The 18,043-nt window shown below is 35.0% G+C and overlaps 2 protein-coding genes across 2 annotated transcripts; both read right to left on the reverse strand.

Annotated features, from left to right (window-relative positions):
- Nucleotides 1–961: 961 nt before the first annotated feature.
- Nucleotides 962–6,220, reverse strand: LOC105169594 (extra-large guanine nucleotide-binding protein 1). Its single transcript, XM_011090019.3, has 8 exons — nucleotides 4,396–6,220; nucleotides 4,157–4,294; nucleotides 3,973–4,077; nucleotides 3,688–3,873; nucleotides 3,080–3,254; nucleotides 2,276–2,517; nucleotides 1,992–2,155; nucleotides 962–1,766 (listed from the first exon to the last, which is right to left on the reverse strand). The coding sequence occupies exons 1-8, from the start codon at nucleotides 5,566–5,568 to the stop codon at nucleotides 1,187–1,189; spliced, it is 2,763 nt and encodes a 920-aa protein (XP_011088321.1). The 5' UTR covers nucleotides 5,569–6,220; the 3' UTR covers nucleotides 962–1,186.
- A 1,703-nt stretch (nucleotides 6,221–7,923) lies between these two features.
- LOC105169901 (protein JINGUBANG) lies at nucleotides 7,924–9,875 on the reverse strand. The gene has a single exon (XM_011090454.3). It carries the CDS (start codon nucleotides 9,795–9,797, stop codon nucleotides 8,346–8,348), a length of 1,452 nt encoding a protein of 483 aa, XP_011088756.2. The 5' UTR covers nucleotides 9,798–9,875; the 3' UTR covers nucleotides 7,924–8,345.
- Nucleotides 9,876–18,043: the final 8,168 nt, after the last annotated feature.

Raw genomic sequence — 18,043 nt, forward strand, 5'->3', positions numbered from 1 at the left:
TACATCAAAAATTATTTCTCTTGGTAAACATGCAACCTCCGTTTCCTTACATATTTGTTAGCACAAAATCTCATCCAAAGTTTGGCATGAGGTTTAGTGATATGCGTTTGGTGGTCAGTGTTCAACGTGGTACATTCTCTCAGTTAAAAAGATAGTTCTAACGATAAATACAAATAAATTCTACCACCGGTGCTGCAACTACGACCATCAAATCAATTATGAAGGTGTCAAAGGAGTGTTTCTAACATGATTTCTTTGACCGGCGTCTGAAAAAATATGCTGAATGTGTTTCATGGAATATACTTGGGAACAAACCCGCGTCCCAGGACCAAGGGGAGAGGAGGGGACCATGCAACAAGCACAAGGCCCTTCCACACACTGATATTTCTGTGTCGAAAACCACACGATTCATTGCCCTCTGTACCTCCCTATAAATACACCACTATTCATACACTTCAACCTTCATCCATCTAAATATCAATACATAACATCAAGAATTCAAAAAGGGGGGGGGGAAATGGCAGCTGTAGCTGATGTGTGCTTTGGAGAATTGACAAAGCTGAGAGCAAAGGTCAGAGCAAGAAATCCATTCTTGTCGAAATCCTGTCAAAGGGATTCCGCAGAGGAAGTAAAACAAAGGAAAGAATCTAAGAAAGACTCTTCATCAGCTCTCCTCGAGTCACCTGCACAGGCCAGAAGTGAGGAGACTATGTCAGAAGCCACTGTTTCATTGCTTATGGACCGGTTTGCGCCCTGCTGAATTCAAGAAACTGGAGAATGTCAATGGAAGAGCAGTTCTTCTGAGGGCCGGTAGATGAAAATTTGTCAGTATTTTTCTTTGTTTAAGAATGTTGTCTAGATGTATGTAGTATATATTGAAGCTTTGCTTTCCAAGTTGATAGCACCGTAGAGCTCTCAAGTAATGGTGGTAATATTTCACAGGGAGAAAAAATAGCCAATGTGATTGAACGAAAGAATTTTTCATGATCTCAATGGAGATGCATAGTTCTTGTATCTCCACAGATAGACATTTACAACTTCATTTGACATAATCGACAAAGGCCTAATCTGATGCCATCATCATATTATTCGACAAAAACTTGAATATATATATACATCTGACTTATCAGATTACATTAAGATAACAACAGACGTTAAAATAGAATTAATTTCCACGTGAGGAGCTCTATGCCGATGTGCTAGGCTCCATGCTCTCGGTGGACCATTCATTCAAACTGACAGTATTTCTCTCCTCGCTCCACTTCAGAATCTCCTTACTGTATCTAAGAGCTTTGTCAACGCTATCAGCCTCCAATCCTGTAACCCGTGATACAAACAACTTTCGCTCTGTTAGTGAATGAAACAGCCTTTTGAACTGCACGGCAATGTAATGGAAAGCACGTTGAGCCAAAGGCGGGTTGTTGCTGCTAGTGGCACTGTGTGGGTGAAGGCTGATCACAGGATTAAAATCATGGAACCAGTCACACTGTGTTAGAGGAACTCGTTCAATCTTATCCTCAAGAAGGTCAAACTTGTTGAGGATAAGAAGGAAATGTTTCTCAGCAAGTGTAGGATGAGTGACAATGCTCTCAAAGAGTTTCTTGGCTGCCAACATCTTGTTTGTGCGTATTCCATTGATGTCTTCATAATATTCATCATAATCTGTCAAGGAAACAGAATAGGTGACAAGATCGACATCTTCAAACATTTCCAACCATTTGCAGTGTTCTCCAAGGCTGCTCACGTGAACTCTAATGAGCTGGTAGCTGCATGGACAAAAGATGAATGATAACCAAACATATGCTGATGTTTCCGAAAATGGTTGATTAATGAACATAGTTAAAGAAGATTGCAGTGCATCAGTGTTAATTAATATTACAAGCTTTACCAGTGCTAAGATTCTTATTTCTAACCATGTATGTAAGTCATCCTATGACATTAACAGCCTTTTTTTTTTGGGGGGGGGGATAATGCAATATTAGAGAACTGACCTTATTGACGGATCATTCTGATCCGAAGATTCCATGTATCCATCTTGAGATGACTTCGGAAAAGAAAAATCCACTGATGCAACCCCATTGGATGAAGTAATACCTTCAGCGTACAAGATATCCATTTCAGATGGCTCATAGTCTATCCGGGAAATCTCAACAGCCTTTTTAAACAGAAATGAAACAAATGAATATTAGATTAATTCATCTCCCAAAAAAAAAAAAAGGATTAGATTAATTCAATTAGGCCCCTCATATAAAAAAGATCATAAAGAACGACGTACTCGATCTAAGAAATAATTAGCGACTCTGGGCAGCAAATGCAGTTCATTTCTCCGTTTGTAAATGGCTTGGAAAGCTTTATCTTTCCACAACTCCTCAACCATCGGTGAATACTCTCTAGTAGCAGCTGGGAATATGGCCTCCAATTCGCCTGACATCACGAGTTGGAGCAGAAAACTTGAGAAAGATTCCAGCCTTGGACTGAATGAATAAGCATTCTTTTTATCAACCTGGTCCGAACTCCCTGTCATCAACAAATCACTTTTAGAATATGAGAGTTGCAACCAAAAAATTGTAATGTTTATATAATAAAACATATAATATCTTCACTTTATATATTTCACTTGAGATAATTACTTAGTAATTGCCTGATATGGGTTAATACATATGTCAAAAGTCTCAACTACTTGGTACTTCTATGGTTTTAGAGTGTGTACAAGCAAAATGGGTGTCCAAGTCTAGGACATCTTTGTAAGAGTGCCCGTGCATCAAAATCTTGAGATTTGGACCCTTAGTTCTGTTTAGAGAGAATCAGCAAAATAAGTCAACTACGCAAACTGCTGATTGTAGTTGGCACTAGGAGAACTTGCAGTAGTAAGAGTTTTAACAGACAGTTTATTGGAGCTTGGTGCTGTATGGTTGATGGTAAATCTGATTTCGGAATTAATTTGTTACATTTAAGATAATTTATGGAGAAAATTTCTTTTGAAGCATCTTGAATGCTTGTCCATTGCAAAGATTGGGTACATAATTATATATCAAACAGCTGAAGGATGGCGCGATAGATGAAATAACTATATGTTTACCTGAAGGACCAGGCTCATCAGCATTTCGTCTCCTCATTTCAATCATATGATCTTCTTCAAACTGCTCACGCCCCTCAAGGATAATAGCAATGTATCTGTATAAGTTTCTTTGGATTACGGTTTTGATGTTTTGCTTCTCATCTTCCGAGAAAGGAACACTGTACAGAATTCTTGCCTGGTCACAGCAAATAGTTAAACAGACTCAGCAACCTCTTATGAAACATATTATTTTACAGTAAGAGAGAAAAAAGCAAGTTATTCAATTAATGAGCCGGACAAGAACAGCACTGGAGCTTCTTGGAATCATCTCGCAACTAAACCAATCCTATCAGTAGGTAAATCGCCAATCTTATAGGATTTCTTCTTCGTTCAAATCAATTTACAAGGTATATTTCTAAGTCTTGTATGGTGCGCCTTTGTCATCTTCATTGCTTAATAATACATCTTTTGAACTGCTCTTCAGTCATAAATTTAATTACAGAACATGCAGCTAACAATACAGGATTAAATCAAATTTAAGATTCTGCGTCAAATTCATCAAGTTATCAACAGATGCATACAAGTGGAGCTTTAAACTCAGAGGATAAATTCCACCAACTATGATATACCTGTTTATATATAGTACTCGTTCCAGACTGATCACAACCAACTAGGAGAAGTTTATTCTTCGCGTCCTGTTCTTGGTTCTTTGAGTTTACTTTATTGCTATTGTTGTCAATATCTTCACCACCAGTATTCGTGATATCAGAAGGGAACGGCAAAGATAGAGCAGCACATACTATCCTGACTCTTTTCTGAAGAAGAAAAATTTTCAGCCCAATCAATCACCAAAGGTGTAGATGCATCAAATGGGTAGTCATAAAGACAAAGCAAAGATGATAACCAAATATTACCTTCTCCCATAATTTGCCCATCACATAATTCATGCCTTCATGCTGGTAGGACCCATCTGCAGTGACCCAAAAATGAGGATTTCCTTCGCAGTGGATTCCAGCAGCCTGCAAACACACGACAAATGGCTGAGATTTCATACCTCAAAATAGTAACATATCAACAAAGACTTTAAGCACAAGAAACCTGCAACATCCAGAACTCTGCTTTAGTGATCTCCCGATTGTTTATCATCACATTCGTGTTGCCGTTGCTAGCATCTTGCCTAATTTGATAACCAACTGCCAGTTGTGCACTGATAATCTGACACGGCTGCTCGCCATCCTGACAGTTTCATCCAAAACTATTAGTTACCAACCAAAAAAAGAACAGAAAATACAGAATTTAAGCTCTAGAAGCTAGTCTAAGTGGGAGACAACGCTCACCTTTCCCCAGAATCCGGACACCTTATCATACCAGTATTTCCCTGGTCTAAGCTTCTTTGGAGGATTCGGGCAACTCTGCAACATAACCAACTCTTCAATAGACAAAGGCTTGTCATTTACAAAGATAAGATGAGGTGGCAGCTGATTAACTTCACACGATATCTCCGCGCTCATGATTTGCTTAATTGCCTCGTCTCCTAGCAGTCTTTTCAGCATTCTTGAACATTTCCCAAGTGATCCACGCTTTGATTCATCAATCCGATAACCTATGCAAGCAATGCATTTTCGCCCTTCTGGCATAGACCCCATTGCTTTGATCACACACTTGCTACAATACTTAGCCCCGCAAACAATGCAAACTTCCTTTCCTGCAAACCGGTTCTTCTTACAACACCGATTGCACAAGCCTTTCTTAACATCATCCAAAACAAGTCGCCTCTCTGGTATGATCTCGTGCCCATCATGATCAGTTTGTTCTGACATGGAATCATTTGACGGCAAATCACGGAAAGTCACCACCGAAGCTCTGTGGCCTTGACCAGAAACTTCATCTGCACAATCTTCCACGTCTTCATTTGAATTGGAAGTCGTGGCATTTGAACAATCACCGTATGACACACCGGCCTTCAGATTATCATCCAAATCCTCAACATCCGAGCTTTCTGACAAGTGGTTCGAATCATCATGGCCGTCTGAGAAACCCATTGTACCAGAACTACTGGAACTTTGAGCTCCACCAAACACATTCGATTCACCATCTCCTCCCTCTTCTATTGCTAATTTACCGTTTCTGTAAGAACAATTCCCGGATTTTCTTGAATAAACCCTGCCGGAAAGCCCAATTTTACCAACATGCGCCTCCGTGACTTGATGGTGGGCAGCTTCAGAACCTGATGATTTCAACTCCTCTAAAACTTTTTTGTTCTGGTGATCACTCTTTTTGACTATTGGTTGAACAACTGGCAGACTCAAATTACTCAACATCACACCCCTAGCAGCCACCGCCGCAGTTGGAATCCGGCGAACATCCACCGGAGCCACCTGCGGTATATCCTGACTGACTGGAGGGCCACTATACTCCATAGCAAAGGAGTACTCCACACTATAATCATCATCATGATCCTCACTTTTTGCTGATGAAACAGGCAAAATACTCCTCAAAACACTAGTCATCTTAACTGAACCAATCTCAATTCTTGAAAATTGGGATAAAAACACAACAACCTGTTTCTCGGACTCAAAGCCTCAAAACCAAGAAAAACAGCAGGAACTTCAACAGGCAAACCATCTGATGAAGCCCCTTAACATATTCTGATTTATACGGCTAGAGAAAGTCAATTAAACTGAAATATTTACGGTAAAAATCGGAAAGAATTGGCAAAAGACTGAAAACGAGAAGATGGGTTTCTGGTCTTTGGCTTACCAGAGGTTTGACATTAAAAAGATGAAGACTGATCTCAAAGGGAAGACTAGGAACTCGAAAGACTTGTTCTTGATCAAAATTTCAAAGACCCAGTTTTCCTAATCAACGCGTTTGCAAGAAATTTGACTGTGAAGTAATGTGGGAAAGGGAGGAAAAATATGCTACTGTTTGAAGATTTCAATAAAAAAACACACTCCAACCTGCTGCTTTATGACTTGAGATCCGGGAAGCTGCCTGAGAAATTTCGCCTACAACGGCGTTTGAATAATTCTAACTTAGTTTTTAGGATCAAGAAATTAAAATCTTGTAAGCAGAACAAGGAATCATTTCAATCTAAATTCAGATAACTTTGCCTTGATTTTAATTTTGTAATGAGCTCAAGTTTATGACTCACACGAGTGTTTTTAGTCAGTACTGATTGCCATTTACATAATCAATGCTACTTCATCTGGCATATCTTTGTCAACTTTCCCAATTTTTTTTTTTGTGGGGATACAAAAATAAAAAAGTAGGAGTGATGTTGGTATATTATGAATAAAGAATAATTGTGTGAAAAATTAATAAACAGATTGGGAGGTATATTTAATTTTATCACATAATGGGAGTAGTACAACATTTAACTTTTAACTATTAAATTTGTGAAACTGTATATAATATAAGTTAAAGAAAAAGAAAACAGGAATCCCAGTAACTGTAAGCAGAATAAAATAAGAAGTGAAAGGAAAATGAGACAAGAAAAGAAGGAAGGCTTTTTTGGTTAAATTAAAGGTCAGAAGTTGTCTTATTATTTTTCATGTATTTGTCAGGATTTGTTCCATGTGAGTGAGGCAGACAGAGACTGGACTTGTCATATCTGATTCTTTGCTGCATTTCTACATGTAGTAATAATTAATAATTCAAATAAAATTAAAAAATATTCTCAAAAATATTTTTTATTATTTAAAAAATTATAAGTATATCTTAAATTAACAATAATTTCTATAATAAAGGATATTTATTAAATTATAAATGTCCTTATAATTTTTTAAATAATAAAAGACAAAATTTAAAAAAATCTATTATAATTTATCCTAATAATTAATACCTTCATCAGCAATTATTGTACAAAAATTACTGATTAGTTGGCAAGTTTTTTTTATTTTTTTATTTTTTGGTGGGGTTTGGGTGATCACGTGATTGACGCAGCAATTTGTGTTTTATTATATTATTATTAATTTAAATCAGTTTCGAATTGGGCCGTCGTAAGTCCGTATGGTGGTATTGGGGCAGGAGCATTTAACACTGTGTTTATGGGAGAAGGGTTGAGAATTAAGTTGGGTGATCATCATACGTAATTGGGCCTTTGTTACTGGATATTAATCACAAGTCCCCTTAGACTTTAGTTGTTTCTTTGATGGACTAAGACTAATTTGAATCATCCTTCAATTTTATCCATCAAACTAAATTAAATTGTTAAATATCAATTTTTTGGGGAGGAATAAATTATTAATTAATAAGTCAATACAAATTAGCTAATGATTGAATTTTTCAAATTAAAATCCTAAATAAGTTTGTGAATTTGAAGATAATAAATTGGTAATAAGCTTTAACAAATGCAGACATTAAGTATTTTGATGTAACTGACCCAATATATAATATAAAATTATTATGCATTCTTAAATATAACTTGTTAGAAAATTTGAGCACCAAATGTTTATGGTGTTTTTAGCCCAATAAAAATAATTACACACATTCATGCCTACAAAAGAAGCATTGACAATGAGACACACTACATATATAAATACATACCACCAGTCTACATCAACTCATGTTAAAAGCAACTCTAACTTTCTACTACGATAATCATAAAATTTCATGTTTTTTCTTTGCTTTTATTCCCCCCACAAATCCTCAAAGCTACAATATTTTTACAATTTGCTCCCATAAATTTAAAAAAAAAATTACACATCCAAAAATTGAAACATTTCAATTTAAATTTATAACAAAATCATTTGTCCATAATTTTCTAATCTTATAATTTATGAGTGCTTGTAATCGAATAATTTCACATCGTATTTAATTGATAGTGTAGAGATAAGTGCATGAGAAAAAGAAAATATCATAACTAAGTGAAGATTAATCAATATATAAACTAATGAAGATAGATTACAAATAAAAAGAAACATATATGCCAACTACAGAGGTTGTATTTCTTTTTTCTAAACTAAAATACAGATGTATGTACGTATAATGTTGTATAGTATATAGTATACAATACAATGATGATAAATATGGCTTGCCTAGCCACACCCAGCACTAAATTAAAGAATGGAGAAACGGCTTTTTTCTTGGCCGCTAAGGTTCCACCAATCTGGACCCAACCTTATATTGCTAGCTTCCTCACTTGCATATTCCTCAATACCAATCAATGCTTCTGCCGTCTTCCATTCAATCCTCTGCTAAATGTATCTCTTGCCTCCTCTTTTAACTCCATACCAACTTCTTCTACCAATATTGTCGGAGGCGTGGGTTCCACGCTCCACCCCCCTTACTCCTCCTCCAGTTCCTTCACGCTCTTCCCACGCTCCGCAACCCTCCATACCTTAACACTCTTGTCCAGGCTTCCACTGTAAACAATCCACCGCTCATCACTCTCCTCTTCCGCGCCTTCGTCCTTCTCCACGGCCAGGCACTTCACAGGTCCGCTATGTCCTGTCAGCACCGCCACGCACGTATGCTCTGCCCCATCGTCCCTCCTCCACACGCATATACTGTTATCCGCCGACCCACTCAGCACCAAATTCCCACCCACCGCCAAACACAACACCGCCAGCTTGTGGCCTCTCAGGACGCCGCCGTAGGACATGAAGTGCTTTTCACGCTCCCAGAAGTTCACCAGCCCGCCGGAGGAGCCAGCATACAGTGCTCCCGCCGAGTGCATCACCACCACAGCATTCACCGCGTGGTCCTGCTTCAACAGCGTGTCCACCAGCACGTGCTGCGTGGACTTGCCCACCAGCTCCCGCCGCCACGCCTTCACCGACCCGTCGGCCGAACCAGTAAAAACCAACCCGTCGAACCCGACGACTACGGAATTCACAGCGTCGTCGTGGGCCTGGATGGATTCCAGGCATTTGGAGTCCGAAATTCTCCACACTTTCAACGTTTTATCCCAAGAACCCGAGTACAGCAAACCCTGTTCGGCGTCAATGCTCAGGCACGAAATGGTATCATAATGTTTAACCCACGGGACATTGCGGTTTCTCCTCACCTCGACGTAGTTTTTCCGGTTAATGGATTTCGCCACCAACTCCCGGGTTGTGGGCAAGCTCCCAACAAACTTGTGCGTGTTCCTTCTATCCGTGCCCATGAATCTCCAGATCCGGATTTTTCCGTCCTGATGGCCGGTGAAAACTTTATCCCCTAACACAACAACGGCTTTCACCAACCCACTTCTGGACTTGAACCCGGAAAACTCCTGCAAGTTCTTCCACACCCTTATATTCTTGCTATCCGAGCCCGTATACAGCAGACCCCCCGAAGCCGCAAGCGAATAAATGTGACCTTCTTCCCGGAAGATGGATCCCATAAAGCCGCACTTATCTGGAGACACATCAGTCTCCTGTTCACCATCTTCATCTCCCGGCGGCAAGAATCCGGCGGGTTGATGAATCCAGGGAGAATTGATGTAGGGTGAGGGTTGGACCAACGGCGACATCAAATGATCATAGGGGGAAGAACTGGGGGTGCTGGGGCCGGAATAATACATGGTGGGGTTGTACCTGGGTGAGGTAATTGCTATGGGGGAAGCATCACTGTTCCGAGGAGGGGAATGTTTGTTTTTCTTGGGGTAGAGAGGGGAATGGTTATAGTGAGTGAAAGGATCGTGGTGGATATCTTGAGTGGAAGGATCGGAGGCGAACAGGGCGCCGAGTTTGCGCCGCGGGAGAGAGTTTTTCTCCGGGGAAGTCGGGCTTCCTTTGATTTGAAAGATGGTCATTGCATATGGTAGTGTGATTGTGTGTTTTGTATGGGATGGAGAAAATAACAAGGGAGTAGGGTTTGTGTGGATTGTAAGGGATGGGGGTTATATATAAAGGAGGTGAGGTGGGCTAAGTAGGTAAACTAGGAATGGGGACACGTGGTGGAATGATACGTGAAGCTCACGATACAAGAAAAAGTGAAGCAGTGTAAATTCATCTCAAGTGGGAAAGAATCGCATCTTACTAGTAGCGACTACTTGGTAAAAGTTGATTGGATTATAGAGCGAAACCTTTTGAGGAATCAGATGAGATTCAAACTTGGTTAATATAAACACGCTATAAATGTAAAGAAATCCTAACTCTAGAAGAAGATGTGGAATATAAAAAATAATAATAACAACACGCGGGTACATATCATATTTTGTTGTCGTGGAGGAGCAGAAGTAGAGCATACATTTCTTAAATGCGGCTGACCTTTTCATGTTTATTTAATCTCTGGCTAATTAGTTTCCCATTTGGAAATGTTAACTTAATACGCAGAATTAAATTAATTACTGCCTCTGCGGAGGAGGCACCCACCCCAACACACAATAACATGTTTAAATTATTAGGATTAGCCATATATCATATATCAAACTATGAAACCAACCACAAACATCATCCATATATAATGATAATTCACTAACAACTCAAATATTATGAAACAACTTTTACATAATTGAATTGTTATGACAAATTGCAACATGTTTTTCTTATACTTGTTATAATGCTAAATACTCCATAATTATTTAAAAAATTATAAATATTTTTTTGATCGTTTAATAAATATTATCTACAACAAACTCTCACTAAAAATATCTTTTAAATTTTTGTTAATTTTCAAAATTATGATAAATTTAAAAAAAAAACTCATCATAATTTACCTTTTTCAATAACTGTAATTTTTGAATAAATAAAAAATGAAAAATGAAATGTGAATTTGCAGGTTGGGTATATAGATTATATAGTATGCATACAGCCCAAATTCGGGATACAAACTCTGACCGAGCGCGCCGTTAACTTGTCCACCAGAATTACTATAACCATATCGTTTCACATTTGTTCACGCGCCAAACCGTCAATGGTCTAAAACCGCTGGTGGGCCAACCTACGAAATTAATACCGCATCAAAGCGACGGTTGCATAGTGCCACGTAACATGATCTTGTCCGTAGAGCCCCTGATCATCAGCTAATAATATCAAGCCACGTTGAAGTCAAACCAATGACATGGTGCCACAAGTTGGCTGCTATCCTCTGTACGTCAGCATAGCGTACGTAGTGACTGGGGGGCACGAAGATTTGCGAAGCAGTTGATCAAATGTCAACGTATCGTAACTAACGTATAGAAACAAGTGAAGCACACTGAGACATGATTTGATTCTGGTATTGGATTAAGATCAACTGACAGTTGGATGTCAGGGCGGGAAAAATCTTATACATGATTGTGTTTATTAAAAAAATATTTTAATCAAAATTTAAAATTACTAAATCTAAATCCGGCTACACAATTTGATCCAAACAACATTTATCAATCAGATAATTTATTTTTACTAGATTGCTTCATGAGTCGTAAAACTAAAAATACAATCAAAATTTACTGCGATAAGCGGACTAAAAACTTTTAATTATCAAGTCGGTAAATTCAAAAGGACCATAAAAAATTGACCTAATCATCGTAGAAATATTTAAGGGGACCAATGAAATTAATATTAGGTGTCAAAATCTGAAAAGAGTGACAATTGATACAGCTCGCTTAATTACTTGGGGCAAAAAGATATAAATCTTGAATTGTAAGTAAATTGGTCTTAATTGAAGGTACGGACAGTGGTCCTTCAATTTGCTTGAATTGATGGTAAGTATTGTATCAATATGTAATATATATTTAATTTATTCCAAAATAATGAAGCTAATTAATATGATGTTGTAAGGTATTTTAGATAAAAATTAAAAAAAAAACTTGCATAGTTTAAGTTTATTGTACTTCAACAACTACCGACGGAAAGGACTCTACTTCATATATATCTTAATTACATTAATTATAATAATAGTTTGTTAAATACATCAATATAATTAAAGCAATTACATCTTATGTAATTTCTTGGGGTTGTTTTTCACTTTTCTTGTAAGCACTTCTTTAAGGTGTTGGATGTGATTTAAGAAAAATTTAGTACCAAGTTACGGTAAATGCAATTTGAAGTTATAAAAAAAAAATTAAGTAGATCGAATATATCATATTATTTGGTCATATGGGACTTATTTGTTAGATGGAGGCAGACCTCAAAAGTATTAGATGTAATTTTTCAAATCATAGGAGGTCTAGGTGTAAGTACACCAAATCTTATGGGAGGAGAGTGTAATTATCCATTGATAATATGTAGGTGTGTGCCTGTGTATATCTGTTTATTTTACGCTATTTTAAATAGATATTTCTTATTACATCTCGTATTGTATTTCACACAAATTGAAATACTTTTGTAAAAAATATGCGGATCATGGCATTAATTTTAAAAATAAAAATGTAGTGTATAAAATCGTAATATAAAATACAATAATATTATTTAATAAAAGATTAGTAGTGAAAGTGAATCAACGGCGGTACCTACTTGTTGACATATCCACCAGTGCTTTAAATTGCTGCTGGTAGGTAAAGAATAGTAATTGGTTATTCTTACAAGCAATAGAAATAAAATATTTAAACGTCCAAAGAAACATTATGATCAACTGAGCAGCGGCAGCTCTTGATTTTCAAAGGGTCTATTCCCGTAAGGATTCAGACCACGTATACAATAACATTTGCATTCTTTATCAATAATTATATAAAGCAAGAAAACAAGAAACAATTATGGAGTCCCAACCGCCAACTGTCCAAAATGGGCCTGATTTTGATGGTTATTATGTCTGCTAATAATTTTGCCCGGTTTTGTCAGCACCGTTAGATCATCAGTTTCTATTTGATCTGTTTGTCTTGTCATCCATTGAGCAATGTTTTCTGCTCAAGTAGATAACTTTTGGTGGGGTCTGCCGATGTCTTGGATATGAATTTGTCCACATAAGTTATTAATAATAGTTCATATATGATATTTATATCATGTATTAATTCAATCATTAATCGTTCATACGATACAAGTTCAAATGACAATCTCGATTTTTTCCTTGTGTTGATGAGTAGTTGGTGCTGTGGCTCCAAATCACATGTGTGGAAAGGAAAAAATTATTATTTGTGTCCTTTAATTTTACCCTCTATTAGTTTTAGTCCTATAAGTATGTCTTTTATTTATTTAGTCCTGTAAGTTACAAATATGATGACAAATAGTTTGAATTAGGTTTTTCTACAAAATTTTTCGGCTAGATTTTGAAAATTAGCAGACAATTTATTGAACATTCAATAATTTAGACACGTGTAACGACACATGGCCATCAATGCTGGCTGGGCACTATTTAAATACCAAAATTCTAAAAAAGATTATATAAAATTTAAAACTTTTATAATTTAAATTAAAAAATTAAATAAAAATTATAATAATAAAAAGTAAATTATTTTATTAATTATATTATTTACTATAAATAAAACTAACTACAATTACAAATTAAAAAATAATTAAATTTTCATTAACTTTTTTATTTTTTTTAATTTTCTTTCAAAACTTGACTTTTTTCTTAACTTTATTATTTTTAATTAATTTAATTAATATTTATTTATTTATAATTTGCAACGACGATTATTAGATTGCTGCCGCCTCCGTTGCAAAGGAAGGTGGCGCCCTCCTCACTTCTAGGCGACCGCTGTTGCTGTTGCCGCCGCAATAGAGGCCATGGCCTCCGTGAATGCCAGGGGATTGGGAAGGAAGGACGGACGGGACGGGGGCAGAGGTGGGAGAAGTTAATTTTTTTTTAAAAAAATAATAATATAATTTTTATATATTATAACTATACATATAATATAATTTAAAATTTGTTAAATTTTATCTCCTTTAAAATATGTCCAGCATTTCTTCCAACTCATATCCAAAGCCGATATAGGATTAAAATCCCACAAAAATTGTCCAACTCGCATACCATGTTATTAATTTTCCAACTAAAAATTAAAATTTCGATGAACGAAGAACTATCCTTTATCATCTTTTAACTTACAGAACTAAATAAACAAAAAGCGTACTTATACGATTAAAACTAATAGAAGGTAAAATTAAAGGACGAAAAAAATAATTCACCCGTATAAAAAATGATATTAGTCTATTGAGACGGCATTCCTTTCTGGCCTGGGGCATTCATATTTTTTAAAAAAGTATTTTTTTTATTTTATATATTAACTATATATTGAATATAAATATAGATATATAAAATGATATCTTCACATATATAGTTTTCGACTTTTAAATATGTATTGAATACTCTCAAATATTTGAATGTGTCGTTGTTTTCAAGCCACTGAGATATTATGAAATTACAAGAAAATTAAAGTGGCACGTCATGGTATGGAGTAGTAATTAAAGAACACGTGGATCATGTTAAAGTGCTAATATTTAATTAATGCTTTGCGTCAATTATTAATTAATTAACCGCTCCTAATTCTATATATACCTAATGGCGGCTTAATAAATAAAAGTCATGATGCTAATGTGTCCTGCCAGGGATTTTGACACCATTCCTCCACCTTCGCTTTATTATTTTTTATCTACTCATTTTATGGAAATACATAACACGTACCTATATTTAGTTGATCCCCAAATGAGGACCAAACATATTTATATTTTAAAAAGAACAAATTATTACTAATAATTAATTATATATGGTTTTCCGAATTCAAAATAAAAGGTAAAGAAATAAATAGAAAAAGTGTACATGTCTGAAGATTATGATGCATGTTTTGTTTCCACAACGCATTCTTAGGGTTTCTGACGTTAATCTGTTAATTAAAATAATATGTTGATGCCGGCCGGGATTACAGAAGCAACCACAACTTCTATAATTACTCACCTATCTATATTTGTAACAAGAACATATATTTTTTATTTAATAATTTTATTATAACGAGCGTTTGTACTAACTTATGCTTTTGTGATGTGAACAAATTCTAAAAAAAATAGTAAGTTAAGTTGTAATTAGTAAAAGCACGAGTGTTTGAAAATAAAAATGAAATAATAGAAAAAATTAAAAGTTGAAGTGTTTGGAAGAACCAACTTAACATTTATTATTTTACGAATAAACTATAGAAATTAGTAGGGAGCTACTTACAGATTTTGATTTAAACAATTTAAGAGTAAAATTTGTAGTTAAAAAAAAAAAACTCTTTTATTTATTTATTTTTATTAATAAATTTATAAATACTTATTTTAAACAGTTGCAAAACACTTTCTTATACATTCCTTATTCTCTGAAAAGAAATCTCGATTTAATTCTTTTCTTATAAACAAAATATAATTAAATTCAAATCTATTACTACTTTAACCTAAATTTTAATAGCATATTGAATAATTTCTCCAGTAAAAAAAAAATATATATATATATATATATATATATATGCCTCCACTCACATAATATTTCAAATTATTCAAAAATTGGCACCACATTATAGCAAAATCGCATTCACGGTTCGGAAAAATAGGGAACGTGTCTGTCTTCCACGGGGCGGGGTCAGGCCAATACAATGACACTTGACCATACACAGAATTCGAAGAGATCGCTGATTGTTTGTCGTGTTGGTAGGCAAAGTTCGTGCAATTGCTGGCAGGCAAAAATTGATGGTATTTGTCCACATAATTTGAATTACTGGGGGTGGATGGATGGAGAACCAAACACGCCTTTATAATACTGTCTAGACTCTAGCAATAATGTCCAATGTAACCCACAGGTGTCTCCAATGCATACATTTACTAAACGTGTTACATACCACAACCCAAAGACAAGTGGGATAATGAGGAGGTGAGGGCTCTCTCTGGAATTTCCCTCAAAGCGCTACGGCTTGCTTCTACTTCAATTAATCCAATCCACTTTCATCCTATTAATTACATTAATTATATTATAGATATTATCGTATTTGTTATTTACTATGTGATTCGTATGTTTGATACATTTCAGAGTCCAACAATATTATAAAATGTGGAAGGATTGATTGAGGATTTTAAAATTTTTTAAGGACTAATCTTCAAAACAATGATTAGCATTTCAATATTTAAATTAGTAATCATTTCGACGTAATTTAAAACAAGAATTAATATGTTAAAATATATGAAAATTAATAGGATAAAATGAAGAAATGTGTGAACAACGTGTAGAGTGGTATGAAAATGAAAAGTTGTGCAAATTATTGAGCGGAAAATGAGTGAACAATGAGCACGAGCAATCAAATTATGAAATTACTTTCCTTGACTTGCCTAGATCTATTTGACGGAGTTGCGTGAGAAGATTTAAAAGTTAGTTGACTACAATCTGGATACTCATCCATTCTTTTGGAATGTCTAGTTTCATGGGATAATATTGGTTCAGTCGTATGCTATGTCATCTGTGTTCTACACGAGCAGCAATAATATGTGGAATATCAACAAAAGGATCATATATTTATGTGGTGTTAGTTACCTATTGGTCTTATCTCAAAAGTTCCGGCTATTAAGCTTATTCTCTACTGACGTGTCTTGGGGTTGACGTGTCATTCAATGAGGGAAGTGTTAAATGACATGTCAGTTGAGCTGGTGAGCCTTCCAACAATAAATTGGTCCTAGATTAGCTCGATATGACCAGCAAGCTTCTGCTATATGGGAGATAGTCTTTTTCACTTTAGGTTTTTTGCATTTTGGTCTGTTAATTTTGTAGGGTAAATTACAACGAGTTCTTCTGAGATTTGGCATAAATATAAATACTTTGTCGTTTGAAAATTTGCGAATACTCTCCTTACATTTGATAAAATTATATAATTTTGGATTGAGGTATGGAATTGTATACCCTTATATATATATATATATATATATGATCACTTACTTATTTCAAATGGTCCTTATCATATTTTAACCTTCAACATACTATCACATTTTTCCACACACGTACTCACGTTAATCACTTGATCTGCTTTTAATTAAACTAGTGGTACACAACACACTCGATGTGTGTGCAAAAATATTTTAAATTATAAATAATTAATATTTTTATTGATAAGCTGGTTATTAATAACGAGGAGTGGCTTTAAAAAAAAAAGTGTCAAATTTGAGAAAGTTTGAGGTGGTATTTTAGTAAATGTATTAAAAAAATATTGAATTACTATTATAATCAAATTTTATAAAAAGGAAGAAATGGGGTAAAGGCTAAATTTAGATATTCAAAATTTATACAACACCAGAATTCTCTTTTATAATAGTATAAATATTAATTTTTATTCTTAAAATTAATTTTTTATATATATAATTATAAACACACAAATACTACGTGTTATGGTAGCTAATTTGAGAAGAAAGGAACCATGAAATTTCAAAGTTTTGGTCCTCTAGCAGCTATAGAAGACCATGCTACCCTAATTCTAGGTCCAAGACCATGCTACCCTATTACATAATTTTGTTAAATATTAATAGTATTTATAATTATATATAAAAAATTTAGAGGAGGTTGTTATAATTCATCCAAAAGAATAATAATATTGAAATGTAATAGATTTGAGAGGCCCAAATATGTGGAATGGGTACAGCAAGCGTTTTCTGAAGAAGCCCAAATCAAAGTCGTAGATTGTGGGCTGCAACTTTATATAAAACGTGGTTCCTGGAAAGACCTAATGAAGGGCCTTTCCTATCACATTCCTACTCCTAGAATCTATCTCCGTCTTAAAAGTAAGAAATGAAGCAACAACAGTACAAATTTGGACACTAATAATCGGAATCCAAGTTGGGGAAATTTTAGTTTAGCAGCAGGAAAAACAAGATCTAAGCAGTACAACAAATGAAACTATTAATGTTAAGTAATTATTAGAGTGGACAGAAGCGGCCATATACCCCATATCCCTAAAAGCTTAATTAATATGAATTGGAACTTAATTATAACCACCCTACTCAACCCCATTTTTGTCTATTATTAATAATATTATACGTACACTATGTTTAGACCCTAATTCTTATTATTAATTATTTATTCTATATATACAGATATTTCACTAGTCCTACACCATTATTTATATAGAAATATGTATTTTATTTGATAAAATACAAATTTTAAATAAAACAATTAATCCTTACAAATTGAATG

The sequence above is a fragment of the Sesamum indicum genome, linkage group LG8 (assembly GCF_026168435.1).
Source record: "Sesamum indicum cultivar Baizhima isolate 11 linkage group LG8, ASM2616843v1, whole genome shotgun sequence".
In the NCBI taxonomy this organism is placed as follows: domain Eukaryota; kingdom Viridiplantae; phylum Streptophyta; class Magnoliopsida; order Lamiales; family Pedaliaceae; genus Sesamum; species Sesamum indicum.